The sequence below is a fragment of the Sander vitreus genome, chromosome 2 (genome assembly GCF_031162955.1).
Source record: "Sander vitreus isolate 19-12246 chromosome 2, sanVit1, whole genome shotgun sequence".
NCBI lineage: Eukaryota > Metazoa > Chordata > Actinopteri > Perciformes > Percidae > Sander > Sander vitreus.
In genome coordinates, this window is record NC_135856.1 from 28,710,092 (window position 1) to 28,732,099 (window position 22,008).

At 41.2% G+C, this 22,008-nt stretch overlaps 2 protein-coding genes across 9 annotated transcripts in view; both read left to right on the forward strand.

The window, feature by feature from the left end:
* Positions 1 to 13,109, forward strand: part of grk4 (G protein-coupled receptor kinase 4) — a 49,116-nt gene extending 36,007 nt beyond the window's left edge. The window contains exons 9-16 of one of the 2 annotated variants that reach the window (XM_078264686.1): positions 513 to 703; positions 5,099 to 5,136; positions 6,120 to 6,209; positions 6,459 to 6,667; positions 9,299 to 9,436; positions 10,220 to 10,357; positions 11,346 to 11,523; positions 12,693 to 13,109. In XM_078264686.1, the coding sequence (XP_078120812.1) occupies positions 513 to 703; positions 5,099 to 5,136; positions 6,120 to 6,209; positions 6,459 to 6,667; positions 9,299 to 9,436; positions 10,220 to 10,357; positions 11,346 to 11,522 (981 nt within the window). In that variant the 3' untranslated portion in view covers position 11,523; positions 12,693 to 13,109. The remainder of the gene's footprint in view (positions 1 to 512; positions 704 to 5,098; positions 5,137 to 6,119; positions 6,210 to 6,458; positions 6,668 to 9,298; positions 9,437 to 10,219; positions 10,358 to 11,345; positions 11,524 to 12,692) is intronic. The other variant, XM_078264677.1, reaches the window with a different exon arrangement.
* Positions 13,110 to 16,594: 3,485 nt separating this feature from the next.
* Positions 16,595 to 22,008, forward strand: part of htt (huntingtin) — a 34,290-nt gene continuing 28,876 nt past the window's right edge. For 4 of the 7 annotated variants that reach the window (XM_078264698.1, XM_078264724.1, XM_078264706.1 and 1 more), the window contains exons 1-8: positions 16,595 to 16,992; positions 18,932 to 19,014; positions 19,958 to 20,091; positions 20,411 to 20,470; positions 20,615 to 20,694; positions 20,937 to 21,075; positions 21,464 to 21,605; positions 21,794 to 21,972. In XM_078264698.1, coding sequence (XP_078120824.1) covers positions 16,895 to 16,992; positions 18,932 to 19,014; positions 19,958 to 20,091; positions 20,411 to 20,470; positions 20,615 to 20,694; positions 20,937 to 21,075; positions 21,464 to 21,605; positions 21,794 to 21,972 — 915 coding nt within the window. In that variant the 5' untranslated portion in view covers positions 16,595 to 16,894. Of the gene's footprint in view, positions 16,993 to 18,931; positions 19,016 to 19,957; positions 20,092 to 20,410; positions 20,471 to 20,614; positions 20,695 to 20,936; positions 21,076 to 21,463; positions 21,606 to 21,793; positions 21,973 to 22,008 lie in introns of all 7 variants that reach the window. The other 3 variants (XM_078264716.1, XM_078264740.1, XM_078264749.1) reach the window with 1 other exon arrangement.

The window sequence follows — 22,008 nt, forward strand, 5'->3', positions numbered from 1 at the left end:
TGTGTGTGTGTGTGTGTGTGTGTGTGTGGCCCATAAGAATTTTTCCCATCCCCTCTTGTGGTCTGTCTCTGACTACGTAGTCCGGAGCAGATGGGATTCCTCCCGATGGCAGCAACATCCTGCTTGTACACAACAACACATGCGCGCACACACTATATACCCTGTGTGTCACTGACCCACAGGGGGCGAGAGGAAAGAGGAGGGAAGAGAAAGGGAGGCTGGTGGGAATGAGAGAAGAGAGATAGATGGTGGGATTATTGTTTTCCATATCTGATATGTTTCTCTTTATATACATTCCTGACATTCCGTTTGGGATAACGGATGATTATTTGGGGCATTAAATGCACCAAATGAAACAATCATGTGCCTGTAGCCACCCTGTCTCTTACCACTGCTCTTCCCTCTTCCACCTCCTCCCCTCTTTCTCTCCTCATGCCCTCTTCTACACTGACTCCTTGACTGGTCCCTCACCTCCCTCGTTACTACTTCCCCAAATTTGCCTCCCTCTCCAGGTTAGTCTAGCATATGCCTATGAGACCAAGGATGCGCTGTGTCTGGTGTTGACCATAATGAATGGCGGTGACTTAAAGTTCCACATCTACAACATGGGCAACTCTGGCTTCGACGAGCAGAGGGCCATCTTCTATGCTGCTGAGATCTGCTGTGGCCTTGAGGACCTGCACCGTGAGAGGATAGTCTACAGGTTAGCTCACACAGGGTCAGAAACTGTTTTGGGGAATCAAGTCAAAAAGATGAGATATCTTTCATGATGGTATTTCTTTTTTATTTCTTTTTTTATTAGCGCCTTCATGCATACAAAACAAATTCCACAATATGTGACGGCTAATGTCAGATGGCGCACAGAACAAAGAAACACAAATTGAACAAGAACAAAGACCCTCACCCACCCCCCACCCTCTGCAGTCTCAAGGAAAACAAAACAAACAAACCGAAATCACACCTTGCTTAATCACTCTCCTCTAGTTCTTGTGGGGCTGAGGTCATTAAGGGGCCATCAACACGGAGACGCTTTTTGATGCAAACGCACATTTTGCATTGTTTCGGCCGATCGTCCAAACCAACCTGTAAACGCACTACCTGAAAAGCACTTTTTTTAAACTTATCAACCAGCTAGCTAATCTGTCTGCTTATCAACTCCTTGAACGGATTATAGTAACTTTTAGCACGGCTTATTGTAGAAAGGCTACCGCAAGAAAAACGTGTAGATTATCAAAAAGACATTGGATCACTGATGTTTGTTTGACTGCCGATGTTAGCGCGCTAACATTAGCTCTGCTAGCTAGCACTGTAACACAATGTAAACAAAGACGTTTTCTTGCGGCGGCCTTTATAAAATGAGCAGTGGTGAAAGTTATTATAGTCTATCATGTTATGATTGGGAGTGACTGAAGACTATGCTCTTCTTCTCCGTTTTTGGTGAATTTCTGTAGCAGAAACGGCGCCACCTATAGGCCTGGAATATGAAGTAGCGTGTTGATTCTTTTACAAATGGATCCGTGTGGACGCACTTTTTTTTTTTGACACAGTTCCAGGGAAGACATGGGGGAAAAAAGATTGTTTTGGTACTTGTGGACGTGGCCTTAGTCTGATATTTGTGGTGCTGCGCTTTCCCATAGGCTAATAGTTGATGATTTAGTTTTGTTAATCCTTGCTGTAGAGAGCTCAAGCATAACTATGTCCAGAAAATACGCTTTATACAAAGCGAGTGAGGGGGGAGCCAGCACTGCGCTATCATTTTCTTGGTTGCAGTTGAGCCGGCTAGCCAAATTTCCTCTGTCTCCCAAGCAGATGTAATTTAGAGTCGTCATTAAGTAACAAAACAATCGGGTCAGTAGGAAGTCGACATCCTTGACATCAGATATACTTGATGATGTTTTATTCCAAAACTCATGCACCTGTTCACACTCCCAGACCATGTGCAGGAAAGTTCCAGTTTGTTCAGGTTGACAGAAAGTACAATAGGGAGTGGGAATGGCTTTAGAGACGTATCTCTTCTGAGGAGTCCAGTATGTCCTATGACATATGTTGAAGTGGATATACTGGTGATTTGGGTTTTTGGAACAGTGGAAAATGTTGTCCCAAACTGTCTCCCAATTAATTGCGTTTCCCTCAGGGCTCAGCTCTCGCTCCTATTTCGTTCCCTTCAGGGCTCAGCTCTCGCTCCCATTTCTTTACTATTGGGAGTTCTCCTATGGATACTTGCATCAGTTTAGCATAAATCCTGGACACTAATCCTCTCACAGGAAACTTTCCATAACATTTTAGGGCTGATCTTAAGCGCAGATAAAAGTAGAAGGATGTCCTGGGGACCTCAAAACTCAGCTCTCAGGTCTTCAAAACTCAATATACCTTTCTCATTGAATAGCTGGTTTACAGTATAAATGCCTCTGTCACTCCACTGCTTGCAAGCAAAGGGTTTGTTACCAGACATTAAGTGTGTATTGAACCATATTGGGGTGTTCAAATGCCACTTATTGGTGTAGCGTAGGTGCTCCTCCACCTGTTTAAAGTTGGTCAATTTGTTGGTGATAATAGGGCCATAAGCTAGCATATACTTGTTTGGACACACACCTGCAAAGGCATGGTCTTGCAGTCTTAAACTTCCAGTGAGGTTTTGCTCTATTTCTCTCCATGGGACTGTAGATGAGGGGTCCATCCACACTCTGAGGGCCCGTAGCTGAAAGGCTCTGTGATACACTTTAAGGTTGGGGAGGGCCAAGCCTCCCGTGTTTGTGGTACATTGCAGGGTAGAGTATTTTAGCTTAGGTTGTTTATTATTCCAAATATACTGCCGAATTAAGGTATCAATTTTCTTCCAGAAATGTATTGGTGGGGGTAAGGGGATCATTGAACTTAAGAAATTCACACAAGGAACTATGTTCGTTTTAACAACTGCAATCCTGGACCGTAGTGATGCCGGCAACGCAGACCAGTTGGCCAGATCCCTTAGAACACTACTTAATATGGTTTCATAGTTGTCCTGGACAACTCGCTGTAGCGATGCGTGTATGGTGATGCCCAAATATGTAATTTTGGGTTGGTATTGTAACACTAATGGCTGATGTCACCTGCCTGTTGTTCAGTAAAAGATTAGATTTATTCCAGTTCATTTTATAGCTGGAGATTGAGAAAAATTTGTTGAAGATCTTAAGAATCTTTGGAATAGAGTCCTCAAGATCAGAGATGTACAACAAAATATCATCTGCATATAACGATATTGAGCTGCTATTGGATTTAATCTGGATATTACAGATTTTATTTTGCCTTATGGCTTGGGCTAACAGTTCAAGAGAGATTACAAACAGAATGGGGGAAAGCGGGCATCCCTGTTGGTTGCGACTATGGCCGTGGGATTCGCATATAAAGTATGCACCATGTCATTTAATTTGGCCTCCAAACCAAGCCTCTCCATTACTTGCCACAAGTAGTTCCACTCTAGGAGGTCGAAAGCCTTTTCCGCGTCCACTGATAAAACTGCTGCTGTTGTTGGAAGGTTTTTGGCTTCTTCTATTACATGAAATAGTCTGTGTACATAGTCTGCAGCATGACGTTTTGGTATAAAACCTGATTGGTCGGGGTGGACTAGCTTCTCGATAAAGCGCTCTAGGCGTAGAGCCTCATGATGGTATTTCTGTTTAAATGATTAGAAGATACTGTAGATGGGGGGGATTTGTACTATCATATTAGGACAGCAGTAAGCATAGAGGCTTTAGGAAAGTTTTCAGGGGTATTTTGAGGATCTCTGTCTCTGAGGACCAATGTTGTAAGGTTACAGCACCCGGATCAACATTATGTAAGCTTGTTGTTTTTGCCTACAACTGGCTGAATGTCCTGGCCTTTAAGGGGGCACTCCGCCGATTTTACACAGGAAGTTCAGTTTACTTGTCACGAGAAGCACCACTCAACCAGTAAACACAGTTGAATAATAATGCCTTTTGTGGCTCTAAAGGGAGCTTTCTAAAGTCTGAGAAAATAACCCAGATGGTGTCATGATTTCATCAGTGTTATCTCGAATGAGTCTTGAGACTTGACTTTTTGTAACAGAAAGCCAGCGTTACGAACTGTGGGAGTGGAGTTTAAAAGAAGTGGGGTTTTACCAGGCAGTGAGGGTCGAAAGGCGCTACCAGATTGCATTGCAAGATTTTGGTTATTTCAGACTCTGCTCGACTTTGACTTTGTCTCTTACAAGTGCAGTATTAAATTGGGGGAATACCCCCTCACCAATGCAAGAGGTCTAAAACAAACCATAAACTAACTGTATGTCTGACTATTTGTCCCAGCTCTGGTGTTACGAAGAGATATATTCCATAACGATTGGGACAAGTCCAAATAGAAAGTCCTTGATGATGAAGTGTCACTGGATTAATCGTGTACTGATTTCACTGAGGTGTCATGAACCTGTCACACTCAGTGGAGCCTCAGAGTAATGCTAACATAAACACTGAAGTTCTTAGTGGACACATGCACCCACACACGCATGGCCCACATAGTCATATAAACACACGGTGTTCACAGCAGGGGTTACAGTAAACTTCACAGTTTACTGTAAGACTAAGGCTGAGGCTAAGGCTGACCGGTTGACCTTGGCATTGGTTAGTGGAGTGTCCCAGTTTTCAAATTGTTATAGCTATTACAATAAAAGAAAAAAAATTGCACTTTTGAAAAAAGTTAGATAAGACACTGATTTGGCTTAAAAGAGGGTTAAAATAAAGACATAACAATAAACATAACGTGGCAAGGTTATTAAAAAAGGCTCGGAAAAGACAGTTAAGTTCTGAGATAAGATTTATAAGAAGAGTAACTTTAGGCGCCTAAAATTCTCAGTCAGGAAGTTCTGTTGAACAGAAATATAGCTCACTACAATATAAAGCATAACAAAGCAAATAAAGACATGTGTGCAGCTAAGCCATCTATTAATCCACATGAATGTCAACAAAATGACAAGTTAATAAAGGATGCAAATATTTAGCCAATATTTTATTGTTGGATCGTTAAATGTAAGTTCTATTTTTATACAAGCCGTATATCAACGGAATGACTCCCTAATGTGTTCTCTTATTTTTTTTTTCCCCTGCAGGGATTTGAAACCTGAAAACATCCTTCTGGATGATCGTGGTATGTTCCAGTTTCTTTTTCTCCTTTTGACGTAACCCATACCTCACTTTATAATGTGCAAGCACAGTAGCAAAAAGTCTCCCTGTCTTTCAAAGGCTGAAAAGTCATCTCTTCAAGTTCTTCACATCACGCTCTCTCCTCTGAGTCATACTCCATATCGTCTATTCTCTGTAACATGGTCTTATCTTGAAATAGAGGAATCTCCTTTGTGGCTCTCTTACGCTCATACTTTTCTTATTCTTTCTTTCACTGACTTCTATCATAAAAGATAATTTTAGTGTAACATGAGGGCACTATGGCTTTAACCTTTGCACTCATTAGTTGGTTTTTGTATAGTCTATATCCTTGACGTTCCACTTCCGCGATTGCTCCGTTGCCGCCGGAAAATCCTGCCGGATTTCACTCATTTAGGCCGGATATCCATTGCCTTGAGCTTCCTTTGTGTTGGCATTTTAAACTCCGGTGGATTTCTGAGGACTATGGTTAACTGCTCCTCAGATCTCTGCAGGGTAAATCGAGACAGAATCTGAATCGGAATCAGAAAGGGCTTACGGAGAGTACAGTGGCATGTAGAGCCAGAGGTGGAGCTAGCTAGACTATCTGTCCAATCAGAGTTTTCTGTTGCACGACTAAAACTACTTTTAAACTTACACATGTTCCACCAAAACAAGTTCCTTCCTGAGGCTATTTTGCAGCGGCACCGCAGCTTTTCTCCGGTGCATAGCACCGCCCAAGATGATTGTGATTGGTTTAAAGAAATGCCAATAAACCAGAGCACGTTTTCCTCCCATCCCCGAATACTATGTGGAGTAGCCAGACCCTTCTCCAGAGCGCTTTGGAGGAGGGTCTGGCAAAGCGAGACTAGTTTTTGTAACTCTTGATATCTAGAGAATAAGATTTATTCCTCTGTAGTGTACATTTTATTAACCTAAGTGCATTTAGCATGATCTCAGTTAGGTTAATAATCTTTTGTTCTTTTTCAGGACACATTCGAATTTCAGACCTGGGCCTTGCTGTTCAAATCCCTGAAGGAGAGACGATACGAGGGAGAGTGGGCACTGTTGGATACATGGGTAAGAATTGTGGTAACCCTCTTCTACCTCTTTCTTTAGTCAAGCCTTACACCCTTCATTACTAAAACCACTGCAACCATTCCTTTATCTGTACAATTCTCAGCTTTCTACCTCTCCTTATGACCTTTATCAACTGTCTCTGTTCCACTTGATTCAGATTGTAAACCCCTCTGTCAGGTTTCCTGTTTGCTACCTGAACTGACCTCACTTTTCTTACCCTTCATCCCTGCCTCTTCTCCCCACCCTCAGCTCCTGAGGTGATCCAGAACGAGAGCTACACCGTCAGCCCGGACTGGTGGGGGCTGGGCTGCCTGATCTTCGAGATGATACAGGGTCAGTCGCCCTTCCGCAAGCGCAAGGAGCGTGTCAAGCGGGAGGAGGTGGACAGACGAGTGCGCGAGGACCCAGAGGAGTACTCTGATAAGTTCGCAGAGGAGGCGAAGGACATCTGCAGACAGGTGAGAGTGAGGAGATGGAGGTGACTGATGGCTGTGGGGTTAGAAAAACAGTAGTCTGGATCAACAGAAGTGCATTTCCAGGATAGTTGCCTGACATCTGGCGCGTGAGATGCCATTCTCAAACTCCGTTCACTTCGGGAAACCACAACAAACTTCGAGCTAGCAAGGTACACGCTGAAAATCGCAAGTTAAGAAGAAGATTTGGATCATGCAACAAGGCAGGCCTGCTTTGTTCTTTCGGGGAATGATTGGAAAAATGTACAAAGAATATGTTTACGGCATTTACTCTCTAACTGGGACATTTTTGGGACCGATAGAGGATTGCTATGGACAAAATATACACAGCAAATGACGTTTAACCATCATGTATCCAGCTAATTTAAATAGCTTACATTACTGTATTGTGTCAACAGTTAACTTCATTTAATATTGTATGTGGCATTTTCTTTTGCGGGGTGCAAATGTTCCACCAAAACAAGTTCTCGTATCACAGAATGTATGTGTGGAGTACTTACTCCACAGCGCTGTGGAGTAAGGTCTGGCAATGCGAGACTATAAAAATGCTGGAAGAGGAGGAATGAAGACAGAGGGAGGAGAGCACGTTAACACTCAATGTCTCTGAGAGTAATGGCAAATAAGGACATGGATGGATGTGGCTGAGGGGGTGGTGGAGAATAATGCAGAAAAAAAGCATTGTCATACCACTTGGTGATGATTTCAGTTTAGTATGGGCATGAAACTTGATGTTCATGTCTCCTTGATAAATTACATGAACAGGTTTATATTACTGCAATAACTGCCTTTATTAATACAAACAGTAGCTGTGGCCTCAATAGGTCTTTTATGTTCTGCCACTCACTTGGTAGACACAGTGACACATGAAAAGCAGAAGTTGCACAGTGAGATATTAGAAACGCTGTTTGAATGACCGTATTTCATTGCAAAGAACATTATACCTTTTCCTGTTAAAAACAGGGTTTCTTGAACTACTATAATTGTTAATTTCGTAGCTTCTGGTTAGTCTAAAATTTTGAAAAACCTATACAATTGTTTTTCCTTTAGTGTAAGATGCAGATTTTTACAATAAAGCATGGATTACAAAATGTTTGAAAATCTACATTTCTTTTTATATCATCGAAGAACTATATGTTCTGAATCTATTTCAAGATTAGATAATAATGGGCGCCTGGGAAGCTCACCTGGTAGAGCGGGTTCCCGTATATTCTCCTCGACGCAGCGGCAGCGGGTTCAACTCCGACCTGCGGCACTTTGCTGCATGTCATTCCCCCTCTCTCTCCCCTTTCACATCTTCAGCTGTCCTATACAAATAAAGGCCTCCTCTTACAGTATGTTCACCAAGGAGTTGGTGTCTGTTGCACTTTTTCTGTCGTTTGTTGCTGGACAGGTGCAAAATGGGTTTATCAGGGCTGAAAACAGTGCTGATGAGAGCAGTGAGACTGAATCCAAACAGTACATTTTCAGGCTGTAAAACCAAAACAATGAGCTAAAAGATGCTAAATTGCTCTATAGAGCTGAGGGGAACTGCAGAGCTGATAACTCTGTAACTTTGTTACTACGAGCACCCCTTTCAACCCAATGTTAATATAAACCTATGGATTAGTGCAGGTTGTTTAGTAGAACTTAGCTTGAAATCTTCCCATCTGGCTTTCACCTTTTTGTCTTCCACAAACTCACCATTCTCCAAGAGGGAGCCACTAAGCGACTTTGCCTCTGAACAGGAGGGGAAGGGACGTTTATTTGTGTGACGCGGTGGAACATTCTGACCCGAGGTTCAGCAGATTCAAAGACTCCCCAGGGAGAGGAGGAGAAAAGAAAAAAAGGTTTCAGCAAGAAATGGGAGGAAGATAATCGGGAAGGGGGAGAAAATACAAGAGGGGGGGGGATTACCACAGCTCAAAATAGACAAGTGATCCAAGTTGTCAAGAGCAGAAAGTGAGAGTGAGAGTCTGCTTTGTTTGAACACTGGTGTAAATTGGGCAAGAGTTGTGCAAAGACAAGAGACACGATGGGGAACTAGAAAGAGCGATGTGGTTAAAAATGTCAAATCCATTGGTCTGTTGATTGTCAAAGCCACCAGCTTTTTGGGTGACAACAAGGCCAGTGAGAGTGTCTACTAGTAGCCAAACCACTAAACAGCACTCATCCCCTTCATAAGCCTGCTGTACTGTAGGTGGTAATATTATCCTGAAGCTCTCATAGAGAAGGCAATAGCGCGCTCTAATTCTATCCATGATGGTGCTGCATTAACCCCTGAGTGCATGGATTTGTATCGGTCTTTATTAGATTACATTGGGTCAGATACATAAAGGCAAGTGGATTACATGAAAACTACGACCATGTGTGTCTTTTGTATACATTGCACTAAAGGGATTCGTCAAACTGTCTAGAGTCATCCAGCATCACAGGGACCCCCTCCCTTTCTTTGTGATTTATGATTAAGAACCAGGCTTAAATAGAGGTTTGGTTTATGTTTTTTTTTTGTTTTTTTTTGAGATATTTGAAATACATTTAGCTATAATTTATCTGCCAAAGCCATTTGGGCTAGCAGCACATCTTAAGAGAGTTGCAATATTTAAACCTCTTCTTCCTCTTCTTCCTGCTGCGTGTCAGCTCCTGGCTAAGGACCCCAAGGAGCGACTGGGTTGTCAGGGTCGAGGGGCCATAGAGGTCAAGCAGCACCCCATCTTCAGAAACATCAACTTCAAACGGCTGGAGGCCAACATGCTGGACCCTCCCTTCAGCCCCGATGTAAGGACCGCGCACACACACACACACACACACACACACACACACACACACACACACACTAACACACAAACTAGAGTGCATACAGGCTCTATTCACAGCTTGTAGCCAGGAAATGCCATTGTCACAAGTAAACAAACACTTCCAGTGTAATCTAGTTATCATGGTAGCTGGTGGGGGTGGTGAGAAGCATGCGTGTGATTTCAGTGTCGTCGTTTGAAATCCCAAACTGGCTGACAAAATGGGAAAACATGCTTTCTTCTGCAGCGATTAAAGCGGAGTTGCTCTGTTGTATGTCAATCATCACTAATATTTCCAGTGGAGCTTGTGAACAGTAGACGGCTGTGGTCATATTAGGAAACAGTCAAGTGTGAATATGTGTAACTGTGGAGTGTAACACAGACCCCTACCCTCCCGGGATGAATGTAGTTCAACCAAAAACACTGTAAACTTTTATTCTATGCTGCACTCATAGATTTCAACGTTGTTCATACCGGGAATCATTAAAAAAAAAAAAAAATAAATAATAGCCTAAGTGAAGAGAGTGACTGACCTGAGAGGTTAAATCAATAGTTGAAAGTAGATAGTGCTATCTGCGTTTCTATTTTGGCTTATTCAGGTCAGTAGGGCCTTGCTGGGGAGAACAAAGCAGTAAAGAGTCCTCAGTAGTAAAGACTTCCATGTTTTTAAAAATAACAATCTGATTTATTTCAGGATTAGTTTTCCCCCCCTTTCATCCAAAATAAATACACTTTTCACAGTTGTGTGTGTCTCTCTCTCTCTCAGCCCCGGGCCGTGTACTGTAAAGACGTCCTGGACATTGAGCAGTTCTCCACTGTCAAAGGCGTGAACCTTGACCCCACAGACGACGACTTTTACCACAAGTTTGTCACAGGCAGTGTCTCCATCCCGTGGCAGAACGAGGTACTGCAGGCTCAGGCCTCTGAGATGATGTCATCGTTCAGTCCCACAACAGACTGATACAATGCAGTACAGCACTGGTGACATAGAAATACCTGCGTTAAAGATTACCTTCCCTTAAGAGTAATGAAGAAGTATGAATCAATGTAAATGCTTTTAAATGTGCCCTTGCCTGTGAATGACTCAAGTTACTGAATATGTATGCGACGATGTGGAAGTGTTCATTTGCATCCCAAATGCCCAAGCCAGATAGATTCTTAAACAGATACCTGTAAGGAGGCTTGTGTTTTAAATAAATGGCACCCACCCAGTGGCGGAATGCACATTTACTCAAGTACAATTTGAGGTACTTGTACTTTACTTGAGTCTTTTGTTTTCATGCCACTTTCTACTTCTACTCCGTTACATTTCAGAGAGAAATATTGTACTTTTTACTCCACTACATTCATCTGAAAGCTTTAGTTACTTTACAAATTAAGATTTTTGCACACAAAACACATGCAGTTTATGAAATGTATTATTATTATTATAGATTATTTAAAATACCCAACAAAATAAATATATATATATATATATATATATATATATATATATATATATATATATATATATATATATATATATATATATATATATATATATATATATCCAGCTGAAATGATTAACCGTTTAATCACTTAGCTGAGTGACAGAACTGTTTGGATCGTTTCTAGTTTCTAAAATGTGAGGATTTTTCTGCATTGAGTACTTTTCGTGATGACACTTACATACTTCTACCTAAGTAATATTTTCAATGCAGGACTTTTACTTATAACAGAGTATTTTTACAGTGTGGTATTAGTTCTTTTACTGAGGTAAATGATCTGAATACGTCTTCCACCACTGCACCCACCCTTATGCTGACGCACAGACCTTTTTGTTGAACCAAACTCCTAAAGAAGTGAAAGTTATCAGGGTAGAAAACTCAACCTTTTACCTTTACCTTTTGTAGATGATTGAGATGGAGTGCTTTAAAGAAATCAACGTCTACGAGACTGACGGGACGCTGTGCTCCGATCTGGATGTGAACCGGCCTAACCCTCCACCAAAGAGAGGCTTCTTCTACCGCCTGTTCAGAAGAGAGGCAAGTGCTAGTGCTCCGGCAACTGTTCGAGGGGGTGGGGGCTAAGGTACTTCTTCTCTTCCTTCTTTTCTTCGATCCTTTTTTTTTTTTTTTTTCCCTAGTTATGCTATTCCTAGTTTAAGTTAAAGCCTCTCTTTTTCCCTTTCTTTCCCTTTGCATATTCCTTTCTGTATTTGTTGCTGTTCCACTTTGTCTCAGAAGGTCTAAAACATGAGGATCTTTTTTTCTTGAGAGGATCTGGTTTGTGGTTGTGGGAAGACTTGACTTCAAGCTTTACTTTGAAGATACAGTGACACGTATCACAAAATATCAGTCAGTGGTAAAAAATATTTCAAGTCTCCAACGTAACTTCCACCTGTCCTTTTTATTATTGAGACGTTTTCATTTTGTTCTTTACTTGTTTGAACTTGTATTCAAGGGTGCTGTAGCTACCTCTGGGGACAAGGGGGTGACGTGCCCCCCTCACTTTTCAAAATCCTACTTCTATAGTTTCAGTTTGGTTTTCTTAATAAAATCACTCTAAGCGGTGATCTGTTACTGTGGAAATGCAGATAAGATAAGCGAGGAGTTGATATAAATGTCAATATGCCCACTGAGTCATTATCACCATGTGCTCACAGCAATACGTTTTAAGGCAGCAGTAGTGAGTGCTGTGTGGATGTTTTTTCGCCCTGCGTTTTGCCTTTCGGGCTACATACAGTCTGCTCTATCTTATTGGTGGAGGTTGTCGGGGCTGTATTCAGCGTGAGAGAGAGGCTGCAGGCACTGCTCACCTCTGGATGTGTTTCAGGTAAAATAAAAAGTCAAATAAGGCAGCTCTTTGTAGTAAAAATGCAAATACAACATTATGAGGGCTCTGCATAGAAACTGCATGTCATTTCAAGTAGGGATATTACATTAAACAAGCTGAATTTCTAGTTTTGTTATACTACCTTTTTTAAATGGGAAGAACAATGTCATCACAATTGGTTATTTGCTACCAAACCTAGGCCCATTCTTCAGTTGCATGTCTTATGTTGTCTTCTAACTTGCTCACAGTTAGTGTGTTTGAGTGCCAGACACCAGCCTGGGCACTACAGAAATACTTCTCGTTATGTGGTTATAAGTTTAGGTTGGGGTTCTAGGAGAATGTGACCTCATCTTGCACATGTGAGATGGTGTAGTGATGAAAGTTGCTAAGGTTAGTGATATATCCTCACTTCTGGTTTTCCCCAGGTCTGTTTTAAGAGCGGTTACAGTGACGACGAGATCGAAGAGCCCTCGCGACTTTAAACCACTCCCTCCACCTGCCTCCCCCTGCCCCCCCCCCTCGCCGCTGAACTTCACCACAAACTCCAAGCAAGCGCAAATCTTAGGAACTCAGTGAATGTTGACCTGTATTTATGAGCTGTATTAAAAGTGTATTATAATTAAAGAAAAAAGTATGAGTTTAAAGATTTTGTACATTTGTACTTGAATTTATGTCTAGATGTATATTTTCACTAAAGGTTGTATTGTACAAAAAGCCATAAAAGTACCACTTGAATGCATACATTACGTTTTTTTTTTATTTCCTTTTTATTTTATTTTGGAATGAGTATGGACAATGTGTATTGGGGAGTTTTTTTTAAGAAGCACAGTACCAGTAGTTTCTCTCTCAATGTAGCATAAGGCCTTTTTGTTTTTATATGTGCTGTATGTTTGTCATTGATTTAGCCAACGTGACGTGTTGTTAGCACATCAGATCCACCTGGTTCCCAAACTAACCCTTAGCCTCTGCAGGCTCAGGTAGATCTGAATGAAGTGCATAGATTCAAATGGTATTGGTGGAAAATCGGTCCAGTCTATCATTGCTGTGTTGATGCTATGCTGCTTAAGCCTTCCCCATATGTTTCCAAGATCTGCCACTTTGATTTAAATTAGTTTGGAAGTGATAAGCCACATCTTTCCCTCAGCCCAGTTAGGCAGGTTGCACTGGCCTGTGTGACGTGTAGTAAACTGTCGCCTAGGTGCCTGTACCAACTTAATTCTGGTAGAGTTGGCATGGATCAGCACGTGCAAAACAATTAGTATTTTGAGGAAATATTGCGGAGGCTTTTTTTGGTAATACAAGGCCTGATAATTATCATTCCTGGACCTCTCCAAAATGTCATGAGCTGCAAAATGCTCAGATCGTTATTTTAGATGCCAAGGGGGGAACAGCATGTTAAGTAAATGTCTGTTACATTATTCACTCAGGCAAAACAATGTTTTGGTTGTTTATCTTTATTCCTCAAACTTGGTTTTCTGCTTCTTTTTGTGTAATCTGTCACCCATATTTTTTTTGTGTACCGGAAAGCCTAGGACAGGTTGAGTTGGAACATAGAGACATATGATGATGATGATGAGGATGATGATGGCACTGTATAAGAGATCTGACCTGCAGCTGAAAACAAATTGCTGTTGCATTAAACAAGCTTACATTGATTCAGCTGTCAGCATCCTCTGCGCTGACTTGAGATACAGCCTGCTTTGGCCTCTGTGCCTGTTGATCATAGATGGCACAAAGCCTGTGGGCCACATATCCTGCTAGTAGACCTCCAGTTATACCCTGTGGCTTTAGCTGTGTTTGTACTAGATGAAAATAACATTTCTTAATCATAATAGCAGCTGCCTTTTAACTATTCCATTGAAATCCTGTATGTTGTTCTGTCATAAGAATGACTTGAGACAGTTGCTTGTATGTGTGTAGACGGGGAGGAACAGGGGCATAATGTTTATTCTCATCCTGCCTGCAGAGTTACTATCATCTAGTGTACAAAAACACTCGCCACTTGCAGTTGTTGTGCACTTTTGTTTCATCATAGAAATGTTTCCAAATTAACCGATCCTGAACAAATACATTTTCTGTACATTTCCCAGCATGTTCCAATTGTTTGTCTTCATTGGCATTTCAGAGGCTTTTGAAGCCATATTGCTTTTGAATTTTGGTTTTTAGCCAGTTGCTGTTTACCCCCCCACAACCTGTTTTTAATGCTGTGAATGCCCAATCTGGACGCGTGAGTGCGTGCGTGTAATGCAGCTTCTGTTTGATCTAATGCATTGAAATACAACAATACAATCGCTAGAAATCATGTACGGACTTGAATGTCACTTTATTGAATTTCCAACCATTCAAGACCGCTTACATTTAAAATGGTACGCGTAGAATTCCCCATCTTGTTAACTAATTTGGAGTTAGCCTGTTCTAAAAAATAGTCTGTCGTACCCTGTTGCACATTCCATTCATCAAAAATCAGGAATCGAATGTGTGCATCTGTTGCTGGCTTGACGTCACCTGAGTGTCTGTTCATTTTTTGTTGCTCTCGGGCACATTTTGAAGCAGATTTCTCTTGCCTATGTAGATTTTAGCCTTTTAGCTCTTTAGCCTCAAAAAAAAACAAACTTGTAAATGATGTACTTCTAACATGTAACTAAGCTCTAACACACATTCATTCACTCTCACAGGGAAACTAAACTGTGTTTGCCACCCATGCCTCCGTCATTGAACTTTACTCTTATACCATCTTATCCATACAGCAGTAGAGAAATTCTGTTTAGTTTCATTGCACTATGGTGTGTTTTGACAATGACTTTAGGAAGTGTCTTTAACTATTTTTGCCAATGATACCAAAAGCAACATTAAGTAAATCAAACTTGTCTTGTGATCGGAAACATGTACTGAAGAAAGACTGACAGCCTTTATTGTATGTGCCAATTACCAAGTTCAGTTCTGACACCCCGCCTTTTTTTCCACCTCTTTATCATTCCGTCCATTCTGAGAGAAATTCCTTCACATAAAGGAACTTTAAACAGCTCAACGGTTTTGAATGTCCGCACTAAGTGCATTGTAATGCCTGTTTAAAAAAAAAACAACAAAAAAAAACAACAAAAAAAAAATACATATGTTTTATTACTCAAGCATGTATCGGTTTGTAATACTTCAGGTTCCTTGTATATGTAAATGATGACCTTCTAGTGCCAACATATCTCACTGGTATCTGAGGACAACTTTATAAATGGCAAGGTGACCAGCTGAGTTGGCCCTGTTTGAATGCATGACATGCATTCCTTCTCTCCTGCCTTCCTCCAAGGTGGTGATGGTGAGTCTCCCCCTTAAAACTGGGATGGCGCTCACCAACAATGTTTAGAAGTGAGAGATCCTCAGTTTCTTGATGTCACTTGAGTGTAGTTTTGGGATAAATGCGAGGTTTTCCAGGGTTTCATACTCTTCTGTCCAGATATATCGGATAAGTGATATTTTCAAGAAAGGGAGGAACGACAAATGCATTATTGGTATTCAAACGTGGCCTGGGACTTCTTGATTTTTCTTCTTTTTTTTTTTGTATATGTACAGTCATGTCGTTCAACCACTGCAGTCATTGTTAATTCTTGTACAAGTTGTATCACTGGTTGTTGTACCATATCTGACATTTGTAATTATGAAATAATACACTGCCATTTGTATAAAAATACTTGTGTCTTTACTTATTTGTATCATACTGTATATTCATTTGTTTGTTGTGAATAAATGGGCAGAGACGGGAGAAAATAAGTTATAAAACAGAAATAGAAAATAGTGTCCTGCTGCTAATACTTATGTTGTGTCCAAGCCATAATATCTGCGTATTTCTTCCAGGTAAGACTTTATTAAAGCTTTTACTACTACTTCTTTGAAGTCATTACATAATTAATTACAGATTAAAGTTCAAGATTTATTTCTGTCGGGCGCTTGTCTTTTCACCATTGATTATCTTCCTACTGAGTCGGGGTGTGTATAATAACTATCAGTAAAAATTTTCATGGGTGAAAGCCAGAAACGTTCATTTCAAGGCACGTGTTTTTGATTTACAGGAAGCTCTCTTAGCCTCCCCGTTGTCACACCTCCCACTCATCTTTCTTGGCGCAAAGATAAATGTCACGGCTACAGCATTGGTGTTGCTCAAATATGTTTTTACAATCTGGATTACAGCGGTCCCGTGACATCAACAATAACAACTAAAGAAAAAAAACAACCTTACTCGCTCATTGGTTCTTCGTCAAGGAACCCAACATAAAACCGCAGTCTGATTGGCCGCTGACGTTGCACCCCTCCCCTCTCTGTTATACTGTCACCAATGCCACTTCCTGGTGTGATTTTGTCGGGGGAACGCAACGCTGCATCAAAGATGGCTTATTATCGACCAATATTTTGTTCATTAAGGATTAACATTGTAAAAGAATAAGAGATATATTGCACGAAAAGAAGGCGGAGAGCCGGTGGTAGTTGTCGCGAGCAGTGTTAGCACTCTCGTCGCACTACGCACCCATTGCTCTCTCCTTGCGCTAACTTGTCCCCAGTGTGCTAGCTAGCTAGCTAGCTAGTTAGCTCACATAGTAAATATTAGCTAGCCTAGCTAGCTTGCTTACTGATTGCTAAAATGGCCACCATGGAGAAATTGATGAAGGCCTTTGAGTCTCTGAAGTCATTCCAGCAGCAACAGGGACCACCGACCGCCGAGGAGCTTGTCCAGAGGCAGTAAGTGGATTTTTGTCCCACAGCGATTGCATAACAAGCTAACAGCTAGGCATGTAGCTTAGCTTGCGAGCTAACGTTAGTGCCTCTCTCTCTCTCTCTCTCTCTCTCTCAAGTAACGTTAAGTTAAGGGAACCAAGGTTTAATTGTTAGCTTGAAGCCAGTTAGCAACATGCAAACCAGCAACCAGATTCTAAACTGTTAGTAAGCTTCTCTGCTATTTAATATCTACTATGTTACCAGACATTGCACTAATGCTTATTGAGGCTTCGTCGCCTGATATTAGTTAGTATTATTGACTGACACTCAAATATTCAGATTTGTAGGACTAACGTTAGCTGAATGATAGCTAACATACAGTAGAAGGCATCCGCTAATTGATGCCCACGCACCTGCTAAGGGGTCAGGGACTAATTAAAAGGTTCAGATTCTGCTTAATAAAGTTAAATGTGAAATATGATAAAGTTTGTAAAGCCACGTTCACATTTTGAGTGTAACATTGTGCTGTCATTTGCACAGAAGGGTAGCTAACGTTGGATGTCATAACTACTTTTGCTGATGACCTGGTGCATTAATGGTAGCCTCCTGGACTGGCGTCACGTACGCCTGTCCATCGCACCCCATCCGGATCAGTGGAGCAAGATGTGCTATAGCGACTAGGGCTGCGTGCCTTGTTTTTGTTTAGCCGCTGCTCAGGGAATCAAGCTTTTCATTTCATGTTTCATTTATGAACACGTGCCAAACACCTTCAGTAACGACCGTACCATATTTTCCACTTTTTCAAATATACTATTCAGCTTAGTCAATTATTTCATCTGTCAAGTTCTAAAGAGGTTTTGGTGTTAAAGCACCAGCGGACTCATCAGGCTCATCTGCTAGTCGAGAGGTCCCTAGACATGTCTATTGTCATCAGCAATACACTCTGTAATGGATTGATTTTCCTTGATGATTAGTATACAGTTTAGTAAATTGCATCACTAATGGTGTAAATGATGGAATATATAGCCTATGCAGTCTCGCTCAGCTATTAAGAAAATGTGTTTCTGCTGCTGATGTATGCTTTATTAGATGCAGAGGAAATGGGTCTGAAATTGTGGTCTTGTGAGTTTGCACTTAAGTTGCTTGACACTTTTGAAATGGACGTTTCTCTCTGCTATTCAAGGTTCGAGGAATACTGAGATTTGACTAGAGTTTAAATGCACACTGTGGTTCCTTTCATGCCCGCATAGAGATCTCCTCAGTTGTTGTCTTTTCAGTGATGTCTACAGAAATGATCAGTGTTTGCAGTGTTTTATGGGGTGGCCTGGCATTGACTTGGTATATTTAGTATTCCATCCATTGTGCTGCAAGAGATTTAAAGGTGCACTATGAGTTCCTGCATGGTTTCAGCACAATTTAATTTTTGTCTCAAATCGTAGGCATCTCTCCTAGTTGCCTTGCCCCCTGAATACACTGTAAAAAAGCCCAGTCTCGGGAGACAACACAGGGGTCGCAAACGTCAAACACTAGGGGCACAGGCTGTGCACCAAAATACAACAAAACACGTTCCAGCCAATCACCGACAATGTGGTTGGGGGAGGGGGTGGCGATTAGTGACGGTTTGTCAGTTAGTCATAACAGTTACGAAAACATGGGGGGAGGTGCAAGCTTGCTCCGTTTTGTATTTACTTGGAACGTCAACAGAAGTGACGTCATGCAGGAACTCATAGTGCACCTTTTAATTGTAATCCTGTTTGAATGACTTCCGGCAGTTGAAGTTCTTCGAGGTACTTTCTCAGTTTGACTCTGAACCTAATTTTTCGGTTCTCTCTCTTTCTCTCTCTCTCTCTCTCTCTCTCTCTTCCTCTTCTCTCTCTCTCTCCCTCTCCCTCTCTCCTTGTCATTTGCTTCCTCTTGTTTTCTGTCCCTTCTTCCCATCCTCCCCATCTTTCCCCTTTTGCAGGAAAAAGGAACAGGCTACCACAAAGAAGGACAGGGTCACCCACTGCCTGACAATATGTGAAAACATTGTGGCTCAGTCTCTGAGGTAGGCATGCTGATTTGAACTTTTTTATTTTTTTTAATCAATCAAATTTACACCGAGTCTCTGTAATTACAATGACCTAGGCTTAATATGCCAGTTTGAGTTGGGTTGAGATGGTATGAAATCTCTCCCCTTCTGTTGTTTTTTGTTTTTCCTTACCCCTTTTATTATGGTTTTGAGTGTTAGTGTTAGGTTTTGAATGTGTAAACTGTTGAGAATAGTGGTATTGACCAGACGTGTATGAAGTACTAGAGACCCAGACTTGAGTAAAAGTACAAGTGCTCTATCAAAAAAGTGACTTGAGTAGAAGTTGAAGTGCTCTTTAAGCACCGCACTTAAGTAGAAGTACTAAAGTATTCAACATTTTTTGTACTTAAGTATTGAAAGTAGTTTATTTTAAAATGTACTGAAAGTAAAAGTACAAGTAGTGTGTTATATAGTTAGTAAAGAAAGCTTGAATATCATATTGTTTATATTATTTCAAATGTTTAGGCTAAAGGACACTCACAATTCCTTTGGCTGTAGCCAAAAGAATTAACAAATATTAAATATATTATATTAAAAATAACAAATATTAATCGATCTATATTAAGCGATCTCTGGGATTTTTTACGTAATTATCGTATGTAACTAACGTAGCCGTAACTACACACACTGTAACCTACAGTCTCCGTAGCGCGAGGAATTCACAACAGTAACGATGCAGCACATAAAAAATATATCTGAGTAAAAGTATTGAACTCATCGAAAATATGTACTCAAGTAAAAGTGGAAGTAGGAGAAAAAAATAATACTCCAGTAGAGTACAGATACAGCCTTTTAGTACTTAAGTACAGTAGTGAAGTAGTTCTACTTTGTTACTATACATCTCTGGTATTGACGTATACAAAAGTTGAATATGTATGTGCGTAATGACATTTGCCTGCCTTACTTTTCTTCTCTATGGTCCTGAGAGCAGAACATCTCCAGAGTTTCAGAAACTGCTGGGCATTGCCATGGAGATGTTCCTGCTCTGCAGTGATGACAGCGAATCAGATGTCCGGATGGTAGCCGATGAGTGCCTGAACAAAATCATCAAAGTGAGCAGGACCCCAGACTACTATCTTCTCTCCTCTTTTCAACATTGTCCTTCATTGTTTCTTCAATAATAGGAAAGAAAGTAGATCATCAATTACTTCCCACTAAGGACATGGTGCATTTACAGAATAATAAGCCTTGATTTGAGTTTGCATGATGTGACCAGATGTGTTTTCACCTTATCAATCCATTTTAAAAACACTAAAAGATGATATGTACAATTAGCAAAGTATAAAATAAAGCATTGTTTTGGCTATTATAATTAAACATGTTGACCAGGATGATCAGGCTTGAGAGAAGGTTTTGGATGTTTATTTTCAGGCACTGATGGACTCCAACCTGCCTAGACTGCAGCTGGAGCTCTATAAAGAAATTAAAAAGGTATGACATATGTGTGTCTGTGTTGTTAGTCGTGTTTTTATGCGACAGTATTATTCTCACAGACTGACTAAGGTTTGACATTTGTTTCATGTAAAGTGTGAAAACTAAAACTTGATGTTGATGAGTGTTTGTGTATCTCTGTAGAACGGTGCCTCTCGGAGTTTGAGGGCAGCTTTGTGGAGGTTTGCTGAGCTTGCTCACCTCATTAGACCTCAGAAATGCAGGTATGCACACGCTGTCTGAAAATGACTTTTCTTTTTACTTCATTCACATGACCACCATATTTAAATTACATAATGCCAAACAAAGCAAAACAAAACCAGATTTTGGTGTAGATTGTAAAGCTACTATCTGTATTTAACTCCCAATCGGCTATGGTTAGGGGAGGAAGCATCACTGTCTAACTCAGTTTTAAATGCTTGTTACTACTTTGTTCTTATCCCTCCCTCTATCCCTTGTGGTCCAGACCCTACCTGGTTAACCTGTTGCCATGCCTCTCCCGAATCACCAAGCGGCAGGAGGAGACAGTACAGGAGACTCTGGCTGCTGCAATGCCCAAGATCATGGCCGCCTTGGGACACTTCGCTAATGACGGCGAGATCAAGGTATCCACACAAAGCAGAAATCTTGAAACTGTTTAGTGTAGTGCTTATTGCTTTATCTTTTGGGAATTATCTCTTCTCTTCTCCCCACCAATCAAAAATGAGTTTGAGTTAATTTACCTGAAAGTCATTATTAAAACGAGCCGAAGAAAGGTTCCCTTTTTCAAAGTTTATATTTCCTTGTTTTGGCTCCATAAACATTTAATTTTGAAAGCTTTCTCCCTTCCAGTACTGTCAAACATCTTATCATTTAAAAAAAAAAAATGTTTTAGATGCAAAAAAGATTACTACCTAAATAATAATATCACTAAATTGGACACCATTTACACAAGGAAATATGAACATCTTGCAAAAGCTTGCTTTCATTGTAGTCCAACCATTTTTGTTGTAGGTGCTGCTGAAGTCATATGTGGCCAACCTGAAGTCCAGCTCCCCCACCATCAGACGGACTGCAGCCAGCTCAGCCGTCAGTGTGTGCCAACACTCCAGACGCAGCAGCTACTTCTACACCTGGCTCCTTAATGTGCTGCTGGGTAGGGCCACACCCACACACATACTCTGGCCATGCACCTTGTTACCTGCCTAGTCGTTACTTAACAATTGAGCTTATTTCAGAAACCAGTTGTGAGCCAGTTTGGTATCGAACTGCTTTTAGCTACAGCACTCCGGCTACCAACATTCAAGTAGGGAACACACACCCTGACGTTCTGTCCTTTTCTAGGTCTGCTGATTCCAGTGGATGAGGAGCACCCCAGCCACCTAATTCTGGGGGTGCTGTTAACCCTTCGCTACCTGATGCCTCTGCTGCAGCAGCAAGTCAACACCACCAGCCTCAAAGGAAGCTTTGGAGTCATGAGGAAGGAGGCTGATGTACAGCCAACACCTGAACAACTGCTACAGGTTGAGAGAAGAGAGTGATTGTGTGGGTCATCTGTG